The 22,661-nt window shown below is 37.5% G+C and overlaps 2 protein-coding genes across 3 annotated transcripts; one reads left to right on the top strand and one right to left on the bottom strand.

Moving 5' to 3' along the window:
* The first annotated feature begins 4,157 nt into the window (after positions 1–4,157).
* LOC134747940 (GILT-like protein 1) lies at positions 4,158–10,684 on the top strand. Its single transcript, XM_063682617.1, has 5 exons — positions 4,158–4,372; positions 7,426–7,557; positions 8,979–9,152; positions 9,472–9,612; positions 10,484–10,684. The coding sequence occupies exons 1-5, from the start codon at positions 4,298–4,300 to the stop codon at positions 10,682–10,684; spliced, it is 723 nt and encodes a 240-aa protein (XP_063538687.1). The 5' UTR covers positions 4,158–4,297.
* A 675-nt stretch (positions 10,685–11,359) lies between these two features.
* Positions 11,360–19,458, bottom strand: LOC134748052 (chymotrypsin-like protease CTRL-1). 2 transcript variants are annotated; one of them, XM_063682782.1, is made up of 9 exons: positions 19,290–19,458; positions 16,885–16,946; positions 16,694–16,785; positions 16,287–16,474; positions 15,937–16,045; positions 15,416–15,597; positions 12,927–13,027; positions 12,003–12,185; positions 11,360–11,548 (listed from the first exon to the last, which is right to left on the bottom strand). In XM_063682782.1, exons 1-9 carry the CDS (start codon positions 19,357–19,359, stop codon positions 11,438–11,440), a joined length of 1,098 nt encoding a protein of 365 aa, XP_063538852.1. In that variant the 5' UTR covers positions 19,360–19,458; the 3' UTR covers positions 11,360–11,437. The 2 variants fall into 2 exon arrangements, with proteins under 2 accessions (XP_063538852.1, XP_063538853.1); XM_063682783.1 differs by lacking the exon at positions 19,290–19,458 and adding an exon at positions 17,021–17,130.
* Positions 19,459–22,661: the final 3,203 nt, after the last annotated feature.

The following is a 22,661-nucleotide window of genomic DNA, read 5'->3' as shown; positions in this document are numbered from 1 at the left end:
TAGTATGTATATGTAAGTTTATTTTCGGTAGTGTGTATTATTTATCGCTATATTTTTTGTTTTAAGTTACCTATTCTGCTTTTTTTTTGTTCAATGCCTGCACCTATCACTGTTTCTGTTTAGCCTGGTGGTTGACTGGTAGAGAATGCCTTTAGGCATTAAGTCCGCCATTTGTACTTTATTTGTTATATTGTGCAATAAAGTTTAAAATAAATAAAAAAATAAGCTTCAGTTCAAAAGGATGAGAATTAGTTAAGTTTCGATTGGTACTGTGTATCCATGTATTTGTTGATCCACGTCATTTTAAAGTAGCTTCATTAGATCAACCAATAAATTAGATATAGACCATAAAAAAACCGGCCAAGTGCGAGTCGGACTCGCGCACGAAGGGCTCCGTACCATTACGCAAAAAACGGCAAAAAAATCACGTTTGTTGTATGGGAGCCCCACTTAAATATTTATTTTATTCTGTTTTTAGTAGGTAGGTATTTGTTGTTATAGCGGCAACAGAAATACATCATCTGTGAAAATTTCAACTGTCTAATAGCTATCACGGTTCATGAGATACAGTCTGGTGACAGACAGACGGACAGTGAAGTCTTAGTAATAGGGTCCCGTTTTTACCCTTTGGATACGGAACCCTAAAAACTGACTGAATTTTACAAATTTTATCGCGAAGTTCAAGGGCACTTCGTGATACTTAAATTATTGTAACAGTCTCGTGAATTTAGAAATCCTATACATAAATATCTATGTCTAAAATAAGTTTGCAAATTACCTTCGACGTTTCGTAGACGACATTGCCATTGTGGCCGCGGAGAATAGTTATTTGTTATACAAGGGTGCAAAGTTGTATTTTACCCGCGAGTGTGGAATTGAAACACGAGCAAGCGAAAGGATTCTAGGTATAGTTGAACCACGAGCGAAGCGAATTTACTTACACGAGAAGTAAAATACATTTGCACCCGTGTGTAACACAAAACTTTTCCCCTCACTATAGCGAGGAAAGTGCAACATCCACAGGCGTTAGATCATCTTCATCAACTGGAATCAGTGGAATTACTCATTTTTTTACGATATTATAACAAAAAACTCGAAATTCTGTACTTTTACGTGAGAAGTTTTAAAGCAAAATTTTTGTTGTTTTCAAATTTCTGACGTATGAAATGTCAATGATGCGTTTTGAAATTGCGTCGACTTAACTTGTGCGTTCAGAATTATATTTAACATAATTATTAAAAAACAAACGTTTATTATGGAATTTTAAGGTTTATGACTTAAGATCATTAAATAAAGCTAAATCTGGTATTTTTATTAGATTTTCAAATCATTTATCTAATGATAATTAATATCGAACGAACCATTATTATGAGCGTTTTACGTTTTGTTATCTGTCAAGCTAGTTAAACACGCTCCATCCAAGGTCAAATTACTTTCCCCACTAGTGGATAAAATGCGTTTTTTCCCGCTTGTTTTAAAGGATAAAAGACGGCTTTCCGAGCTAGTGACGGGAAAACACTATTTTCTCTTCGGAATCTTTCCCCGGGACCAGGACACAATTTCGTGTTCGAAACGTCGGAGGTATTTCAAACTTATTTATACGAAATTATATTCTGTTTTACTGAATAATAATGTGTAAATCGTGGAAGTTCCAATCAGCTACGCTTAGCTACGTAAGCGTAAGCGTTTTAATGTATTAAAGTATTTTATTAAGTTTATCAGTATAGGTAGCGAGATACTAAAATAAGGGTTAATAAAATTAGGAATGGGTAACCTCTATGTACTATTATAATAACCTGTAAACCTGTCGTGTGTGTGTGTGTTAACCTGTATTATTAATTAAGCATCCCTATAACAAAACAACCTTGATTCAGTCTATGCCTGTTAGAATCTGCATATATGTTTGTATGCAGGGTGTGCTAAAAGCTAATCTGTAGCTTTTCTGGCTGTACATATAGGTGTAGGGGGAGAGGATCTTTATATCTTTCACCTTATGTGTAGTTATGTGTGTCAAATAATGTCACACAAGTTGAACAAAAGTACACAAATATTCACAATAAAAGAGCTCACCCTTACATTTTTAATTTTAAATTTTTTACCCTAGTTGGACATATCCATGTCCAACTCGATTTTAGATCGCCCTGTCAAGCATGTGAAGCCGTCACACAAATAGTTAATAAAAATTCAAATCGCCTACCCACCTATATCGAAAATCATACATATAAATATGGATAAGGTTGAAAATAAATGGAGATTCTATACTTTCTGTTGATTTTTACGGCAATCGGATATGGCGTTTACCTGTTGGCACCTTACTGTATCACTATACTGTCCATTGCAATTATATACACATTGTACTCATACATTGTAATAATGATAATATAAGAAAAAGTTACGAAGTTGTGTCGGGTTTCATTTTATGGCTCCTCTATACGAGTATATGTGACGATTTCAAGCAAAAGGTAAGTACCACATTGTCGCTTACTATAAGGACCAAATTGGCTTGTATCTTTATACGAATAACCTGTCAGAGCGTCCTTATGGCAAGCGACCTTTTGCTTGAAAACGACACATATTTTGAATTCGATAATCGACTCTAAATGAGCCTTGTCATTGATGATGATTACCCAGTTCGTCTGAATATAAATTATAAATTAAGTGTGTGTGAGTGAGAGTTGTCCCTCGTTAAGGACCAAACTGGTGCAGTTAGGTACTTTGCAAAATAGTCAGCCACAGGCGCCACTGTATAATACTGCAAGTACTTAGTAGTTGCGCATGTGAGCCAACAGGTTTAGCGACGAGTGATTACTTGATTAGGACTAACGAAAATGTTATCAGAGACTAGATTCCGTTTTCAACGGAGAGCAAATTGTGCTAAAATTTAGAAACAAGTAAATTTAGTAAAAAAGCTAGCCCATTTAGCTAGAATTTAGCGACCTTCATTGTAAGTTAAGTAGGTACAAGTTTAATCATAAAGCTGTAGCGCGAGGTAAATATGTAGGTTGGTAGACAGTAGAAAATTTACTAATATGATTCATCAAGCATAAGAGACATGAGTGACCTTATGCTTGATGAGTTGTCGACATGTGTCCTACCATCGTCTACACGCTTTAATAATGATAGCTTTATCCAATTAAAGTCGGTCTTATCAAAGGATGTTTCTTATTATGTTATTATTACTTATTATCCACGTAAACAAAAGATGTCATCACAGAAAAAAAGAAGTGCCCGCAGTCTATGTAGTTGTGGAGTAACTGTAGGTAGAGTTAGACCAAGAAAAGTCTGCAACTATTTTGTTTTGATAGCACACGCAGTGCACGTGTACAGTGTTATTTTAAACGTCAATTTTCTATGAAATTATGACGTATAACACTTGCACTACGTATGCTATAAAAATCGTTCTTCGTATGCTATAAAAAGACTTCTTGGTCTAACTATCTACTCTACCTACAAAATTTGAGTTTACGGAGCACGACTAACGTTTTTCATCAGTATTAAGTAGATATTATATCAGCCGAAAGACGTCTGCTATATACCTACTGGACAAGCCTCCCTCAAATTTCCAGAACGACCGGAGATATGCTGCTCTCATTATATTTACATGGTTCCCTGCGATCTAGACCAGAGGAAGTACCGTCAATATCGAAAAATCGAAATACGTACGTTATCTGCCTCTCTCTATCATTCTTGCGTAGGTAAGTATTTGAGCGATAGAGGAAGAAAAAGAAATTTTGATTTTTGCGTTAGACCCTCAGATCGTCAGGCCAACTTCTTGCTCTCTATTCTCTCAGTTGTTTTCGCTTTCAAATATGAAACGTATAAATTTCTTCTAAACACATACACCTATAGGTTGTTTGATTTACTGGATCTGGATTGTTTTATTTATCAAGATTACTGCAATAAAATAAGTAAGTACCTACTTACTTAATTTTTCTTAGGCATTTAGCTCTACAGTATTGTCATGACTAAAATTCTGTGTATTTTTTTATTTTTCTGAATGCATTCTGTCTACATGCGGCTACTATGCCAAACACCCAAAGGCTCTTGCTCACTTTTAATTAATAAAATGACCCTTACATCTATATAAATAAAGATTAAAATGTAACTATAGCTCGCGTGTAAATCCATAAAACCAGATTGGCGACGTTATAACAACATATCACCACCAGTAATTGTACTATTCACACGTGTTATTTACACAAATGGAGTAGGTAAACTCAATGTTGTGTGAATATCAAGTGCTGAAATTAAAAATAAGTTGGACAGTTTGTGAGTAAAGAGTAGGTTTTTGGTGAAAATGGAGATTTGTTGGTGCATCGTGCTTGTTTTGGTTTTCGGGAATCTGGCTGATGGAGTTAGAGGACCACATAAGGTAAGATGAATTTTTAGCCTGTCCAGTCCTTTTGTTATTTACCTTCTGTTTTCACAAAAATATCGAGTAAGTTCTTTGTATAAGACAGGATGGCCGGGTCGACTATCCCGCGACCACTATAGTCGGTACATTGTGCAACATGGGGCGTAAGTTAAATATTGCAAACGAGAGTATAGTTAAATCGCGACGGCTTGCCGGAGCGATTTATTGACTCGAGTTTGCAATATTATTACGCCCCGAGTTACTTACCGTAAAAATTGTTTGTTTCTATCACAATTTCTCATAAAAAAATATTTTCTAAGTGCTTTAAAATGGTGATTTTATTGTGCTGTAAACTGTAAATTTTATTATGTCACGACTTTCTTATCCCATTATTCTCAATGTGTACACCCGTCCACCCAACCTCAGTTTTTCGCCGACCGTTTGACATTCATATTTCCCCAGTAGGTACTGCCTTACCTTCACGAAAAAAAATCAATTTAGTAAAAGTGTGGATCAAGTTCTCATTGATACAAGCTAAATGTATCAATGTCTCTGGTGAAAATATTTGCCAGAAATTAACTTCGATTGCCCACAGCCGGATTATAAAACACAAAGGAAAATTAGAAAAAATTCGCTGATTGTGCGAATCGAAGGCAATAAAGCTCAGGCAATTATATACGATACGGCTTAGTACGGCACAACGCTCTCCCAACTGGGTTTCAGTTGCTAGACCCAGTACCACAGTTATCCAAAAATAGAGGGTGTCGGAGTATTTTGCGTGCTCATGTAAACGGAATAAATATAGGTCCATTGTGATCGATTAATCATCTATCATAAATAAACCTATGATCTTATGGGGTCTCTTGCCCCACTCAGTATCTACTGAGTGGGGCAAGAGACATATATGTGCCTCTTTCCCGGTATCAGAAGTCACAAACATTTACAATACCAGTAAAGTAATATAATTATATTATTTAATAGATATTTGAAACTAAAGAAAATTCATGCCACGCACAGTCCACACAGTTAATTAAAACAGACAGTCCAAACCAAATTCCAATTGTTTTTATTTATTACCGGTTTATTTAATCTGTATTATTATTTCAACATGGAACACACAATACAAAATGATATAAGTAGTAGTAACTGTTTCTTTTCTTTTGTTAAACCACTATTGTGTAAATATAGTTACTATTGTGTGGTGTAAATCAAGTTTCAAAGGTATCGCGATTTTCTCGCAAAAACGACCTGCGTATTTTAGTCGGGTTCATTGTTGCCTAATGCCCACCAAGCTATGGTGGGGAACAACAAGACGTCTATCGTTTTGACGTGGCATTTAAGACTTATCAGACGTAGGCAAAATTAAAAGTGAGACTATGACAAGAAGAAACGTTAATAGCATGTTAATAGCGTTAATAGCGCTTTCTCCTATCCTATCCTATCCAATTGACAGTTGAACTTCGAGTTTGAACTATAGCCAGACCCCCTTATTCATAAAACTTTACAAGCCTCAGTTAACTTAAATTTTATCTCTTGCTTACGAATAGGTACATTAGTGAACATGACGGATCAAGACAAACGACTATTAGCTAATTGCTGAGGCTTACACACATCATTATCACACACATCACACATCGCGATAGCGTTTATGAATAACGCCATGAGTGTATTTTATTCATTGTCTTCGAGTAACATTTGTCACTTTTCAGTGACAAATATTACCATTTTAATATTTTGGACGTATGTGTAATGTTTGTTTAAAATGTATATTTTGTATAACGACTATTGAAGCCAAATTGCCGTAGCGAACAACCGAAAATTTACGAGGTGACGAAACACATTGTTAAAAACTCTGAATGGCAATGATGGATGGATGGCTGTTTTTAGGATTCCTTATATCATAGAGTAACTTATACTAGAGCGGTACTGTCATAGTAAATTTTGTAACCCCAGTAAATTCACTGCCATCTGTCGACACACTTTAAAACTAAAAATAAATATTTATAAAAATACGATAAAATGTATTTAAATATAGATAAATGATTTTTTTATTTGCATTAATTATTTTTATACGATTTTGACCCATGTTCTTTCACTGGTATGCGTTAAAATTATAAATAACAAACGAAACAGTCAACGCCCTCTATACGAGTGTAGGCCAAAACTAGTGGCGCCATCTGATCGAGAATCAAATTTTCGTGATTTTCGAGGCACGTTTTTTCCTTAGACTGTATCCATCTATTACGGAGTTATATCTATCTTTGCTTATATGGAACTCTCATAATGTTTGTAAATCAATTTTTTTCGCGTTTCAGTAAGACACAACATTGCTTGCCTACGCCGACAAAGCTTTATGTTATTTTGGCAAATGTGACTGCCACGTTAATTGATGTAGATAAAGTAGACAGATTCTAGGTAGCCAATTCAAACTTACGTACGTTACTTAAATTTGTTATCAGTCCCCTATAACCCCAATTAATTACTAACTAATTATTTGTAAGGAGGATATCAGAGGCACAGAAGCAGCCGCACATTTAATCATTGAAATAATTGAATAATACTGTCCTAAACGTATTAATTATAGGTCTTTTTCCCCTAGGTTAACAGCACATGTTGACCGGTAGGCCTTCAGTATGTAGATCATCGAATACATGCATGCTACATGTACCTAGATATAATGGAACCAAAGCCTTCGTGACTTGTCGGGATAAATTGCGCGGATAAATGATAAAATCGTAAACTAAATGACCTACTAACGCTACTAATTAGGTACTTATATTATATGTAGAGTGCAAAGCAAATAAAAGATAAATAAGTAAAGTTACTAGTACTATCACCCTTGTTGAGTACCTAGTACCTATTCTAAGTAGAGGGCCTTCATAAACTGTCGCCATCGTCACGCTTTCCCCTCTTCAGACCTTTGGTTTTAGTTACGATTATTTAAAAGCAATGTTCGTATTTTTCGCCTCTACAAAATGATATCGCCTATTCAGATCTATTTATACCCCGCTTTTATTTTTAATGATAGTGTGTAGGTACATATATATTGACCGTATCGTGATTATCCATAGGTGCTTCTGTCGGTGTACTATGAGAGCCAATGCGTCGACAGCAAGGTTTTCGTGCTAGACCAGCTGCGGCCCGCACTGCTACTGTTAGACAAACACATCAAGCTGCAACTCGTTCCTTTTGGGAAGTCGAGGGTAAGCTTGCAGTTGAGTTTACGTTATTTGGTAAGGTTTGATGGCAACGGCCTATAAATGCTTGTGACTCCTATGTTGTAACATGTAACGTGACTGCTTTCAGCTCTACATCCTAAAAGCAGTCACGCGTACCCACCGATCCTTACTTAACTCTTCGTCATATAAGGAGATGCTACTAAAGAGAACCTTCAAAGCCCGTCTACCCCCAGTTAGGTCTGCGTTGTCCAGAAAGTCTCCAGACTTCGCACATCCGTACACCTATAACAATATTTGTAGGGCTCTAGATATAAAATCATTGTCGGTTCACAATGTCAAAGTTAAAGTGACAAGATGGTTGAATACTTTATCTTATGCTGAGACGGAAAAACTGACAACGAAGGCTTAACCTACCCACATAATACAAACCTGCAAACATGCACACACTCCTTTTTGGCACACTCACCACTACCCACACAAACACAGGCTCACACCCAAACTTGAATATCATGTTTAGATCTTTTAGTTTAGTTTCTGTATTCTTTAGCTCGTATTGTAGTAATTACTTTTAGTATTAAGATATGTATAATAACATTAATAACGTGGACATAATTGTCAATCGCTCTCGCAGACTTCCAAGATACAGGCTCAGCCTAGTTTGGAGTCTGACGGATATATCGATACACATGTAAACAACTTTTATGATAATAAACTATTTGTATTTGTATTTGTATTTTAAAAAAAGACTAGTAAGAACTTGCATGCAATTTTAAATACATTGCGGTATCTAGTCAAATTTTTGAAGACAGTTTACCTTAGTAGTCGGGAATGTGACGTAAATTACATGCAAGTTCTTGCTAGTCTATGCCTCGCTACAAAACCGTACAATTCATTCCTGAATCATCCTAATAAGCTAGACAACCTTATAGAGCAAAGTAGGTTTGAAAATCTCATCTTTGGCGTTCTTCTTTTTCTTAGAAAAAGTAGCACTACGCTAAAGGTAGATAAGTAGTCGTCGTAGTAGATGGATAAGTTTTAGGTGGGGTCCCTTTGTTTGACATAATTATTGAAAGTCATAATATAATGTTTGTCAGATTATCATTAGTCATAACTCTGAAACCGTTAACTTTTCAGGATTTAGTAAGGTTATCCTATAGATAGGTTAGGTTTGTTTTATGGCAATCCTGAAAGTTACGCCTTTCTGAGAAAAACAAAATTATGACTAACGAAATTCTGTCTTAAAACTTTATAGGAAACGATAGAGACGCGTTTTAGGTATTGTTTCCTTCAACTATTTATGTGCCGTTAGAAAGTTTCTAAAATTGGAAAATTACCTACTTAGATAATTTTCAGAAACTTCTCACATGTTTGTATGGGGTACATCTGTAGGTACTCTTGATAAATTTCTCAACAAATGTTACTAGGTTTTTGACGTTACCTTTCAGAGCATAAACTACGGCGACGACGGCTTCGAGTGTCAGCATGGTCCATCGGAATGCCTCGGGAATAAGGTGCAGGACTGTGCGTTGTATCAGATGAGACACCAGTCTAACCTGGACCAGTTAGCTTACGTCGCCTGTGAGATGGCGAGTGAGGCGGGATCCAGGGGAAGCCTGGAGGTAAGGAGCGCACCTTGTATGGTCCTCTTTTCAAATATAAAAAAAATACTCGAAAGGACGCTAGTAGGGCTCAGAATTACAAAAAAAACCGGCTAAGTGCGAGTCGGACTCGCCCACCGAGGGTTCCGTACTTTTTAGTATTTGTTGTTATAGCGGCAACAGAAATACATCATCTGTGAAAATTTCAACTGTCTAGCTATCACGTTTCATGAGATACAGCCTCGTGACAGACAGACGGACAGCGGAGTCTTAGTTTTACCTTTTGGGTACGGAACCCTAAAACATATGTACATGTTACCTACATAATTATTTGTTTCAGTGTGTCCGAAGAGCTGGCCTACGGACGGAGCAGGTGGAGAACTGTTTGAAGACCAGACAAGGAACGGAGCTGCAGCTAGACTCCGAGTATCTGACGCTGCTGATGAAGCCCAAGTTCATACCCACTATCGCCGTGGACTTGGTAGGACACTTTTAATATTCATGCAGTTATTATGTTCCAGTCGTCATGGTCAGTTTGTCCATCATCCCGTATTGATATCAATTACTAAGGACCTGTTAATTGCAACTTTCGTCTAGGTCTAGAGGGTTACCAGTTATCAGGAATTTTGGTCGATTGTCAGGAATGCGGCCGGAATACGAAAATCTCGGGAATTTTAATGAATTAATAGAATGCTTGATTTTTTTAAACGATTCATGGCATCAGCCTTTGTTCTCGCTCATGAAATACCTATCAGGGAATATTGCCTTCATTAAAGTGTTTACGCAATCCATTGACTTAAATGAATGATGATGATTTACTACATGCAGAGCCAGGGTTGGAACTGATACATTCAAGGGAATCACCTTGTTTACACTATTTTTTTTTTACCTAAGTGAAGTAAAACAGAAACGCACTAAGGTCGGCAACCGATATAATGTTAATAGGCTTGTGTCGGTCATGAACTAAGAACTGTTAGGAATGAAATCCCGAAGGCCCTTTAGTTCAGTGAGTTTCATGAGCTGATTTGCTGAGGGAAGCGGAAAATAGATGGAACGAAATGGTTCACAATGACGCTGGCGCAAGTGCGAACGAGATAAATAAATAGTATAAAGGAAAATCAAGTTTTTTTAAATAACTATTTTTTTAATGTTTTATCGTCATATAGTGTCGTACAACTAAATTGTATAAAACCGATTCCTGTTAATTCCCAGCTGACCCAGCTCTAAACGACCGAACTGAACTAAAGGAACTAAAAGACCGAACTAGTTCATTTGACCGATTGACCGAGAGCGCGGAGCGCTCTCTGTAGTGACCGAGCAGGCACAAGCCTTAATGTTAATGTTATTTCCAGTTATTCGACCAGCACGTGCAAGACAACGCGCTGATCAACCTGACGGACACCCTATGCGCAGAGCCGGTGCTCGAGAAAACTGCCGCCTGCGCACACTATTACAACACCCTGGCGTTGAAACACCTGTTCTCGTACCCACTCGATGATGAGTCAGAGAACATACCGCTCTACAAGTATCAGACGTACTTTTATATCGATTAAAGCTATGTTTTTGTGGATCCACGTCATTTTATTTGTATAAAAGTAATAAATTAGATATAGTTACACACCATAAAAAAACCGGCCAAGTGCGAGTCGGACTCGCGCATGAAGGGTTCCGTACCATTACGCAAAAAATGGCTGGCGCGTTTGTTGTATGGGAGCCCCACTTAAATATTTATTTTATTCTGTTTTAGTATTTGTCGTTATAGCGGCAACATAAATACATCATCTGTGAAAATTTCAACTGTCTGGCTATCACGGTTCATGAGATACAGCCTGATGACAGACGGACAGACATACAGACAGACAGCGGTCTTAGTAATAGGTTCCCATTTTTACCCTTTAGGTACGGAACCCTAAAAAAGGTGAACTGATACTTCTCAATGCCGTCATTGTATTCCCTCTTCTCGGCCTCATAAAGGTATTTAGTGTAGCTGAGTCTACTACGCACAGTGCTTGAGAAAACTACTGCCTGTTTCCACTAACACTGCGATACCACATAGGTTCTTCTCTTAATGAACCTTCGACAACCCAGAGCAGCAGAAATCACCCACTGCTCTGTCTGCTCTACGTGTCATGTCTTCGTATTCCTTTTTCTACCTATCCAACAAATTACCCAAGTGATGAAAGGAAAGTACCTACGTACTTATAATGTTTTGTCATAATCACAAATGATCTGGTGTTAATGTTTTAATTTTGTTACAGTTCTTCAGTATTGTTAATGATTCTGTTGTACTTATTGCATAACATGGATCACGAAGGCGAATTGTCGACGATCCACTTGTGGTAGTGCGCGATGTTCGTGTAAACGCTGGGAACGCCCTCACTCCCGCAGTTTTCTGACCCGAATGACACTATGCCCACCTGAAAACCGAATGAGTCACTGTTTAATGTAATGCTCAACCACCCTTTTTCTTTTTTTTATTTGTGTGTCAAATCTGACGCAAGCAGTCACTTCTTGGCATGTTCTCGAGTTAATTACCTATGTGGATATATCACGTAACTTTCATTTGTCTTATTCAGCAGAAATGCAACACAAAAAAATTATATTGAGCGGCGCCCCTCCAAAGCCAGAGGAGGTGTCTCTGCTTCATTTTCCGCCATTGCAAAACCTCCTGCAACTCCACCCTCCTCACTCCTCGCCACTCATCTGGAGTTGCAGGCGTACATAGGCTACGGAGACTGCTTAACATCAGGCGGGCCGTATGCTTGTTTGCCACCGACGTAGTATAAAAAAAAAACGCACAGTTGACTTTTGTGGACAGAGACGTAGGAGCCCGCAAGGCTCACGAAATGGAAATCAGCGGGATTTTCGTACCTGGTAATATTGTCCATCTCGGCTAAGCAAGAGCGGTGCCCCTCCAAAGCCAGAGCAGGCGTCTCTGCCCTCTTCGCCGCCAGCGCACAATTCACCTTCTTGGATAGGGACGGAGTCTCCGAAGACGCGCTCACACATCGACAGGGAGACTAGAGGGACTTCAAGCTGCTGCTGCCGGGTCACCTAAATGTAGATGAAAATAAAATTGTTTAAGGCTTGTATGCAGAATTCGGTTCTATGATTATAAACCCCTAAAGGGGCCCACTGATTACCAGTCCGCCGGACGATATCAGCCTGTCAGTTGTTCGGAACTGTCAACTTTTTGTTCTAACTGACAGGCTGATATCGTTATATATAGGCCGAATACACGACACGTCCTAGCTCGGAACGGGTTTGTCTGGACGGAGGTTGTTAGCGTACCGTAGCACACGCCTCTGACCGACGGCCTGGATCGTACCAGCACGTGCATTTGAGCAAGCTCGACAAGCCTCTCCGTCTCTCCCTCCATTGTGTGACCAACGCTTCTGCGTCCTTGCAGCAGAACTGCTGTCTGGCGCAGTCACTATACGGATACGGAACTGACAGGCTGATATCATCCGGCGGACTGATCATCAGTGGGCCCCTTAAGATGAGTCAGGTTTGCAGAGTTAGACGCAAATAGTGGCAAAGGTACGAAGATTTCTGTTTCAAAATCTTTAAAAAAATCCAACCCTACTACAATGCTTCATGTAATGAATGATGATTACATTCAATTAGTTGAATTCACAATAATATGTCACTACATTTTTTGCGCGTCTGACATCCAAAACGACACATAAGGTCGTTGAATTTAAATCAATGTCCATCATAGATAATCGCTTAACTTAAGATTATCATAAGCATATTCAACTGTATTATGAAGCAGTAAAGTTTAGAGTTGCTTACCAAGTTGTTCTGTCCGGATAATTTGCCCCATCCGACCAGCAAAGCGCGCTCATTTATAACGACTTCCGGCTTGTCGTTCAAGCAGATCGGCGCTACAGATACTGAAATAAATAAAATAGTAATTAGCGATGACATTGAATGGGTCATTGAAAACGGCATTTTTCAATAATATTCATGACATCATTCATCTGATAAGTTTGACCTAAACGTACTTAACAATGCTGCAATGATGGATCACATAATACTTGTTTAGGGTTTGAAATTGAAATAATTTATTGCATATCACATAGCAGGTACAGGTAGGTGTTCTTAAATTTAAGCTGTTCATGTGACGCCCTGTTAGGGCACGGCAACATCTTTCCACACAGGGTAGCATACTATACTACTATATTATTTATATATATGCCTAATAATAATAAGGGATAAAAATAATTAAATTAACTAATATTATATGGACAATCTTACACAAATCGACCTAGGGACACAACTCAATAAGGCGTGTGTTGGGTACTAGACGACGATAGTGTGCGTTGGGATAAAATTAAACGGGGTTTTTCATAAGGGGTAAAACAAAAAATCGTCCGTAGGTATGCCGAAACATTACGGGCGACTTTCACCTTACCCTGCATGAAAAACCCGTTCAATCTTACCTCAACGCACCCTACATATAATACTTAGATACATAGAAAACATCCAAAACTCAGCAACAAATATTTGCGATAACACAAAAAAATGCCCTAACTAGGATTCGAACCCGGGACCTCCTGCTCCGTAGGCAGGATCACTGCCGGATAGGCTAGCTAATACGAGGCCGTTAAAGCTCCACCGTTAGAAGCAGTAATATCCTGTTTTGCAGATAATAAAAAATCACTTATGTTAGAAAGCCTGAAAGGATCTACCGGTTTTATTTAACTTGAGAGTTTGACAGACAAGAAGGGGTAAGATTTGGGATACAATTACTTTTAAAATCTTCTGGTTCTGCGCACTGTTCTCCTTCGTTCTCTATTGCTCCTTCCCTGTTCTGTAAATAATGCGACGTCCGCAACGGCTTTCTTTATTATGCTTGGAACCCGTTCTGTGACTATGATTTTTACATCTTTTAAAATTAAGTTCAATTTGTGTACGAGCTTGTTCACTTTTGTCTGTCTCATTGTGAATATTGCAATGAAGTTTTGATTTAATTAGAATTTTGTGTTGCTTGTTACATTGTTTGGTGTTTTAAGGTTTGTTGACAGACTGTCATTTAGTTTTCAATAATATGTATATTTCTATCATGAAGTATTTTTCATTGAGTTATCATTACTGTGGAATACTTATGGCATAAAAACGCGAAACTTTTTATTGTGGTATGCGCAACTATTAGAAAAGTTGAAACTAGACTTCACTTTGACTTTCAGTTTAATGCTACTGTGTCGAGGTAAAATTTTGCTACATGCTGGCTAGGCTTTCCATTTAGGGTCGACACTCAACTGAATACTGTACCTACTTAACAGTAATATCCTGTTTTGCAGATAATAAAAAATCACTTATGTTAGAAAGCCTGAAAGGATCTACCGGTTTTATTTAACTTGAGAGTTTGACAGACAAGAAGGGGTAAGATTTGGGATACAATTACTTTTAAAATCTTCTGGTTCTGCGCACTGTTCTCCTTCGTTCTCTATTGCTCCTTCCCTGTTCTGTAAATAATGCGACGTCCGCAACGGCTTTCTTTATTATGCTTGGAACCCGTTCTGTGACTATGATTTTTACATCTTTTAAAATTAAGTTCAATTTGTGTACGAGCTTGTTCACTTTTGTCTGTCTCATTGTGAATATTGCAATGAAGTTTTGATTTAATTAGAATTTTGTGTTGCTTGTTACATTGTTTGGTGTTTTAAGGTTTGTTGACAGACTGTCATTTAGTTTTCAATAATATGTATATTTCTATCATGAAGTATTTTTCATTGAGTTATCATTACTGTGGAATACTTATGGCATAAAAACGCGAAACTTTTTATTGTGGTATGCGCAACTATTAGAAAAGTTGAAACTAGACTTCACTTTGACTTTCAGTTTAATGCTACTGTGTCGAGGTAAAATTTTGCTACTTGCTGGCTAGGCTTTCCATTTAGGGTCGACACTCAACTGAATACTGTACCTACTTAACAACTTTGATGAGGTTGAAGAGGTCTTTGACCACTATAAATGGTATTTATGGTATGGTAGATATTATGTAATTTATGTATTGTGTACCTATTGCATGCATTGTACGAGGTTCTTATAAAAAATCTTTCTTTTTCTCTAATGCACCGCCTACAATCTTCTCTGCTTTGCTCTAAGATTGACTGGTTGAGAATGCCTAATGGCATTAAGTTCGCGTTTGTACACTAAGTTTTCTTTTGTGCAATGAGTATAAAAATGTATAAATAAATAAATGCGATGTGGTAATAGGTCCCATAATAATCTGATTTTTTGGCCACCGCAGCGTGGTCTAGAGGGGTGTCACTTACCAGAATACTTAATGTCGTCTTGGAGCACAATGAGCGCGATGTCATGTCGGAAGATCTTCTTTTCATACCCGGGATGCACGACCACGTTCTCCACTTTGATTGCCTGCGTGGGCGGCGCGCAGAAGAACTCACTGCAATCGGGGCTGCGGGCTGTATCATACTCGCCAACAACCACTGTTGACCTATAAATCGGAAGGTAGCTAAGTATGTTTGTGTCACGGAAGGACCAAGGATGACAGCTTTGGTTGTGGGACTTGTAGGGGGGGGGGGGGTCACGTCGCTAAATAATAAAAATCATTGCTAAGGCAGTACGGTTTTTGAGTAGCGACCAGGAACTAAGGTGATTACAGGCATATAAAGGTGAACAAAATCTTAGGGATGTAATGGATTAGGCCAGAGTACGGGCGGGCGATATAATGTGATTTGGATAAATAATTTTGTCTTGTGAATCTTTTATATTGGTTTGTGAGAAACTACAGATTACATATTTCTTTGATGACGGCACAGACGTTGTAACTTACAGTTTGTACCCCTCAGGCTTGGCCAATGCGCAATGAGCAGCTGTGAGTACCACCCGTTTGGATATGATAGAGCCACTGCAGGCAAACCTTACGATGCCACTTTCTTTTTCTGAAAATAAACAACAATACATATACGAAGTGGAAGTCACCAGGTGAATGTGATGATGAATTTGCAATTTATGTTAAAGGTAATTTTAATCCTAGCAAGGTAATCTGAGCATGCGTTTCTAAACTTTTTGATTGCTGATCCCAAACTTTTTGGTGGCGACCTGTCTAGCCGCATTCATAAGTCGGACAGCAAAAGGCACACTTTGTATAACCTGACATAATGTTTTGAGCTTGAAACTTACGTGTAAAGCCAATCCTAGCAACCCACGGGTGTGCCCCTAACCCCTTATATCCGACACCCTGCACCATACTGCGGCCGCACTTCTCCGTGCCGTCCTGGTACACTTTGCCGCAGTCACAAGACGGGCAGCAGACGTAATCCTCACCGTTCAGCTGGCCACACGTCAGCTCGTTCAGACGGTGGAAGTATCTGAGGAATTGTCAACATTTAAACTAACAATGTGTTATGACTTGAGCCGAAAGGCCGAAAGGCCGAAAATGTTTACTGGCAGTTTTGATACCTAAAATCCCAGTACACAAATTTGTTTACATTATGCTGCATTCCTCAAAGTAGGAATAATGTGTCCACGATTTCTTAATTTTATTAAAATGTAGAAAAACTATGCGATAATGTGGCAATAAAGCTAACTTGTCTGATGAGAAGCAGGAGAAGTCCATGAGATCTCCCAGCAGTGGACACATGCTGATAGGCACGCATGTGGTGTTTTGTGGGCATGGCCCCTGGAAGAAAGACAAAATTAAACTTTTTTTTATTTGTCTCTACCTAATAATAACATTGTGATTAAGAAGGAATTAACTCAGCTTAAATTATCCATTTACCTTAAAATCGAATGTGCCGTCGTTATTTTTTTCTTCTCCCATTCCCACACCTATGGATATGCCTAAAAAGACGTAAATGTATTATACTAGTTGCATAAGCTTTTGGTAACAATTATTTTTCACAAGTCATACCTACATTTTTCTATACCTAAAAAATAATAACACCACAACATGCTCTCTACGACACGGACGATGTTAAATGTTGTTCAATTCCACAGAACTGGCAATGATGGACATGATGGCATATAGTGTCATATATAATGTTGATGAGCCGCTCGATATCATAGTTGCAGTAGGAAAGCAGTATTTTGACTACCGAGTTATGTCAGCAAAACAAAATATAAAATTGAATAATGCCTAATTAAACAATAAGCTAGACATATCATTACACTATACCGTGAAACTGCAATGCAATGCGTGAAATGCAGCTTCATATGGCGCTACATACCTTAAATATTGATCTGCATCGTACCTAGTTACCAACAACATTTTACCAACTACCTGCCAATCTTGCCAAACAGTGGCGTTAAATTTTAAAACGAAACTACACAAAACTAAGGTTTTTTTAAAACTTAGTCTACTACTTATATTAAGTAAAATAGGTAAATGCCTTAATTTAAGACTTTTCCATTCACAAGATAAAATAAATCAACAAAATTCAGTCATTCGCTGATCGATCACTTAGAATTTGTTTGTTTACCCCACCTTTGGACTGGAAGTCTGGACATGTACCATCACGCTCTGCGATTGTTGCGCCATTTAGGGTTCTAGCTAAATTGGTTGTTCAATATTTACGCTATAGAATTTCCAATTTAGCAAGAACCCTAAATGGCATAACAATCCCGTCTGGTTACTGTGCCATAAAATAAACGAAGTAAATTAAAATACTGATTTTTATATTTTCCTGTGTAAATATTGCATGCATATGATTTCGTCCTCGCTACAGATAATAATCATATTCACCACGCCGACTAATCGAGGCTGCGTATTGTGTTGTGCAAATTATTGGTCGCACGCGCATGATCTGTCAATTCTGTCATCAATGCTTGTCGTTTGATCTAGGGCTTTGGCTGAAGTGAACTAAATTAAAAATGCATTTACTATACCTAATGTACTGGATGAATTATCTCAATGCGAAATGTTAAATATGAAGGTAGTGTAAGTCCCATGACCCTCACTCATTTTAAATAAATAAATAAATATTAGGGGACATCTTACACAGATCGACCTAGCCCTAAACCAATGAGGATATAACAAGATAGAGCGGTACTGTCATAGTAAATTTTGTAACCACTGTAAATTCACTGCCATCTATCGACATACTTTAAAACTAAAAATGAAGATTTGTAAAAATACGTTAAAATGTATTTAAATATGGATAAATGATTTTTTATTTGCATTAATTATTTTTATATGATTTTGACCCATGTTCTTTCACTGGTATGCGTTAAAATTATAAATAACAAACGAAACAGTCAACGCCCTCTATAAAAGAGTAGGCCAAAACTAGTGACGCCATCTGATCGAGAATCAAATTTTTGCAAAGCAAAGCTTATACTATGGGTGCTAGGCGACGATATAAATACTTGTATAGATAAATACATACTTATATACATAGAAAACACCCATGACTCAGGAACAAATATTTGTGTTCCTCACCAATAATGCCCTTACCGGGATTCGAACCCAGGACCATCGGCTTCACAGGCAGGGTCACTACCCACTAGGCCAGACCGGTCGCCATTTTAGCCTAATAGAAGCATTGTTTTTTAAATAGACTATGTTTTTTTTAATAAAATATCCTGCTATGAAACGATTCATTAAAATAATGCTTACCTAATCATAAATGAATACTAAAGCTAAAAAGCTTTTGAACTAATTTAGACTAGATTTCAGGATAGGCAACCACCACCACTAAGACCACTAAGTAGAGGTACCTAATACCTACTCGTATGTACATATATTGGAGAGTTAGAGTTGAATACTACACACATTGAATTCTACACTCACGGCTCGAAGGACCACTTTGTATAAAGATGTTGGCTATACTTTACCAATCATTTACATATGTGTATATATAGGTATATAACATTAACATACCTATATTATGTTATTCTCTTATATTGCAAAAGCAACCGTTATCTAGTTTGCATTGCTACCAACGACATCTTTAGAACAATTCGAACAACAAACTAAACTACGGTAATTTTTTTATTCAACACAATTAAAAAATGTATCAAACTAGTATTTTAGTGTTTCTCTGAACACACGGTGGTAGCTACCTACTTGCCCATAATATTTTCCTGAAAATCAAATCACTTCTTTAACACAAAATTTGAAATAAACTAAAAAACGAGTATTTTCTAAAAAAAATCTCTTGCTAATTAAAAATTACCTCAACTTACTTCCAAACTGAGCTTGTACAGTCCATTTGAGCACAAAACCGCCGAACAAGAGAAATACTTCCGCGATCATACTGCATTATCCGACGCACGCCTGCATTTGTTCGTCTGTCATTAGGCCTCTTGGGCGCGAAGTTGTGTGGCGGCGCGCGGGACCACAACAAAAATGATACGGTACACAAAGGCTTGGATTCGTCAGGCATGATGCAGGAGTCGACAACTGTTCGAATGATGAATATAATTAAAAAAATATAGTAATTGCTGCAAAAGTAGATATAATAGAGAACAATATTAATTCCACTAAAACTAGCATAATTTGTAACAATAGCTTCAGGTTCAACAAATCTGTTTTTGTGTCCATTTCAAATTCTATTTTGTATATTGTAAATGGAAAAAGAACTTTTAAAAGGACCCTTACTTTCATAAATGGACCCGAATAACCCAAATAAATAAACGTAGTAGTCCCTAAACAAAGATTTCCAAGCTTATTATAATTTAGTAACAACTTATAATAACAACAACGCATTCTAGTCAATCGATTGTCACTCACCGACCTCACCGTTCGCTGGTAGGTATCAATTGTTATTATTATTATAAAGCATTATGGATGGGTCGTATACCCATACATAATTCGCTGTTTACAAATAGCTACTGAATAAAATTGAGTTATTATATTCGTATTAAGTCCTCGATAATTTAACAGTGTAGTTACTTTCATAAATGGACCCGAATAACCCAAATAAATAAACGTAGTAGTCCCTAAACAAAGATTTCCAAGCTTATTATAATTTAGTAACAACTTATAATAACAACAACGCATTCTAGTCAATCGATTGTCACTCACCGAGCTCACCGTTCGCCGGTAGGTATCAATTGTTATTATTATTATAAAGCATTATGGATGGGTCGTATACCCATACATAATTCGCTGTTTACAAAAAGCTACTGAATAAAATTGAGTTATTATATTCGTATTAAGTCCTCGATAATTTAACAGTGTAGTCAGTGTAGTACTCCCGATCGCTGGCCAATTTTACGCGAATTTAGAGTCGCCCAGATGAAAAAACAAATCACCAACTGTCACGATGACACTTCATATTCTTTGTCGCGCGCCATCACGCAACATGGTTGCAGACCCCTGGTGATGTGAATCACCGCTACAAATTGTTAACTTCAGATTGGCAGGGACCCCGCGTTAATTAAATACGGTAAACGAGCATCTCACACACTATCTTTTCTACTTTAAGTATTATAGGTACCTTGTATGTACAAAATACTTTGTAAAATGACACCTTTGGACACGAATACCTCCTTAACTACATCCTTGTCATTAAATCTGGATAAAAAAATACTAGGTACCTGACCACTGACCCTAATCAGGTTTCATTCGGGTCACGCAAGGAAGACATAGTTAATTTTATCTAAGTACTAAAGATATCACTTCGACTTTCACACAATTGAAACCGACGAACCAGATCCCTGTTTCACCATACACCATACTCACATTTGTCGCCTGACATCCTAGTCTGACATTAACAAATTTTTTTTATTCAATACATTACATTTACAACTCAATATAATTCATGGTATGTACATACCTACCTAGTCCAAAAGTATTTAAACATTCACGCTATGTACCGTTGTTATTACCGACCCAGAAATGTACAGGAAAGGTGTCAATTGTCAAGTTGGTGAAATTAGCGCCTGATGACAATTCAGCATAGATAAATTTGCTACGGTACATATTATTTAAACATTTCGGCCATATTTTTCTAACATTTCGATTGTGGGATCCTCTGCCTGTCCCGTGAACCGTGGTCAGCTAATCGGCGCCCGCGATCTGTTTTTTACTCCTTTATTGTAGTTTTTGCGGGTCTGATGTCATGAGGCGTTCGCACCTCGCCACAGGCCACTAAACCCTAATGACCCTAAATTAGGTTGACTAATATTTTATTTTATTAGAATATCTATTTCACATTGTGTTTGCTGATTCAATTATCTGGGTACTTATCTAATTTTGTTATTGCATCTTTAAACTGACCGCTTGGCATGATCTGCATGATTTGTGTTTGTTGGCCTGTTTGTTGAAAAGGTGTTACATACCTGACACACAATTAAATTTACAGGCTAGACTCGCTTCAGGCCAAAGTAATAAAGCAATGTTTTAAAGAAAAATAAAACGGAATCTGTTCTTATTAGCCGATCTCCTGATGATGAGATAGATGATGAGAACGGCAATAAGCCTTAATGTTCTAGCTTCATTCTCGTATTTATCAGATCACAAATGGACAAGCAAAATTTAGCCTTAACTAGAGTACAACTGCACTTAATGAAATAGATTTAGGTATATCTAAAATTCCTAGCTCTGACTATTGTTGTTCTGAAATTAGCCTTGATTCAATTCAAATTTTGCTTGCAAACAAGAACAGATTCAGTTTTAATTGAAACATTAACTTGGTCACGATAATCGATAAAAGTAATTCTGAATGATCAAATCCCGTATCGCACCAGTATCACAGAATAAGTAAAGTATTCAAATACCTATTTAATCGGCGTAATTTTCGTTTTAATTTGTCACTCAATACAGACATCCACATCCGTACAAACAATCAAACTTATATAAGCTGTAACAGTGCTCTTATCCCCCTATACTGTAAGTATATTTTTGTTTGCATCTTCGTCACTGTTAAGTTGGTTATTCCTGTAAAATAACAAAAAGAGAATAGTCGTAACAACGTATACATTTCATTAAGACTTACGACATTTTTCAGTTCAACAATTGGACGGGGTCATAATTTCGTCACACCGTGACATGGCTTTGTCTACGTACGTGAAAAATTACTTCCTAATCAGATAATAGGCTAATTTCATATAATTACACGTTTTGGCGTTTTTGTAATGGTTGTGGCCGGGTGACCTTTTCTAGTTCTAGTTTATTAGCTGTACGAATCAAGTAGGTTCATAAACTTATAACTACGTTACGTACTTACAAAAAATACAAATGAGTAACTGAAAGTGCTGAAGTGCCGGTTTCTTGCCGGTCCTATATGGGGATACCCTCCTACAATTTAGGAGGAATTTAAATCTTCTCGGGTCAGAGGTGTGGGGTTAGAACCGGCGTAAGCTTTATCTCCTCGTGCGGCAACATGCCTCGAAATGGACGCTCACCGACAACCGCGCATGCGGCGGCCGCCATTTTTGATATCGAAAATTAGGCTTATCTTAAAACTTCGAACTTTCCTCATAAAAACTCTCAAAATTTTCTTAAAATTTTCGGTGGACTTCAGTAGTTTCCTAAAACATCCTCATTATAACAATGGTAGTGACGGAAAGATATACAAGTATATAGAAATGGTGACGGCCAAAGTGGCCAAA

This window comes from Cydia strobilella, chromosome 15 (assembly GCF_947568885.1).
Source record: "Cydia strobilella chromosome 15, ilCydStro3.1, whole genome shotgun sequence".
Lineage (NCBI taxonomy): Eukaryota > Metazoa > Arthropoda > Insecta > Lepidoptera > Tortricidae > Cydia > Cydia strobilella.
This window is presented reverse-complemented; position numbering and strand designations above follow the sequence as displayed.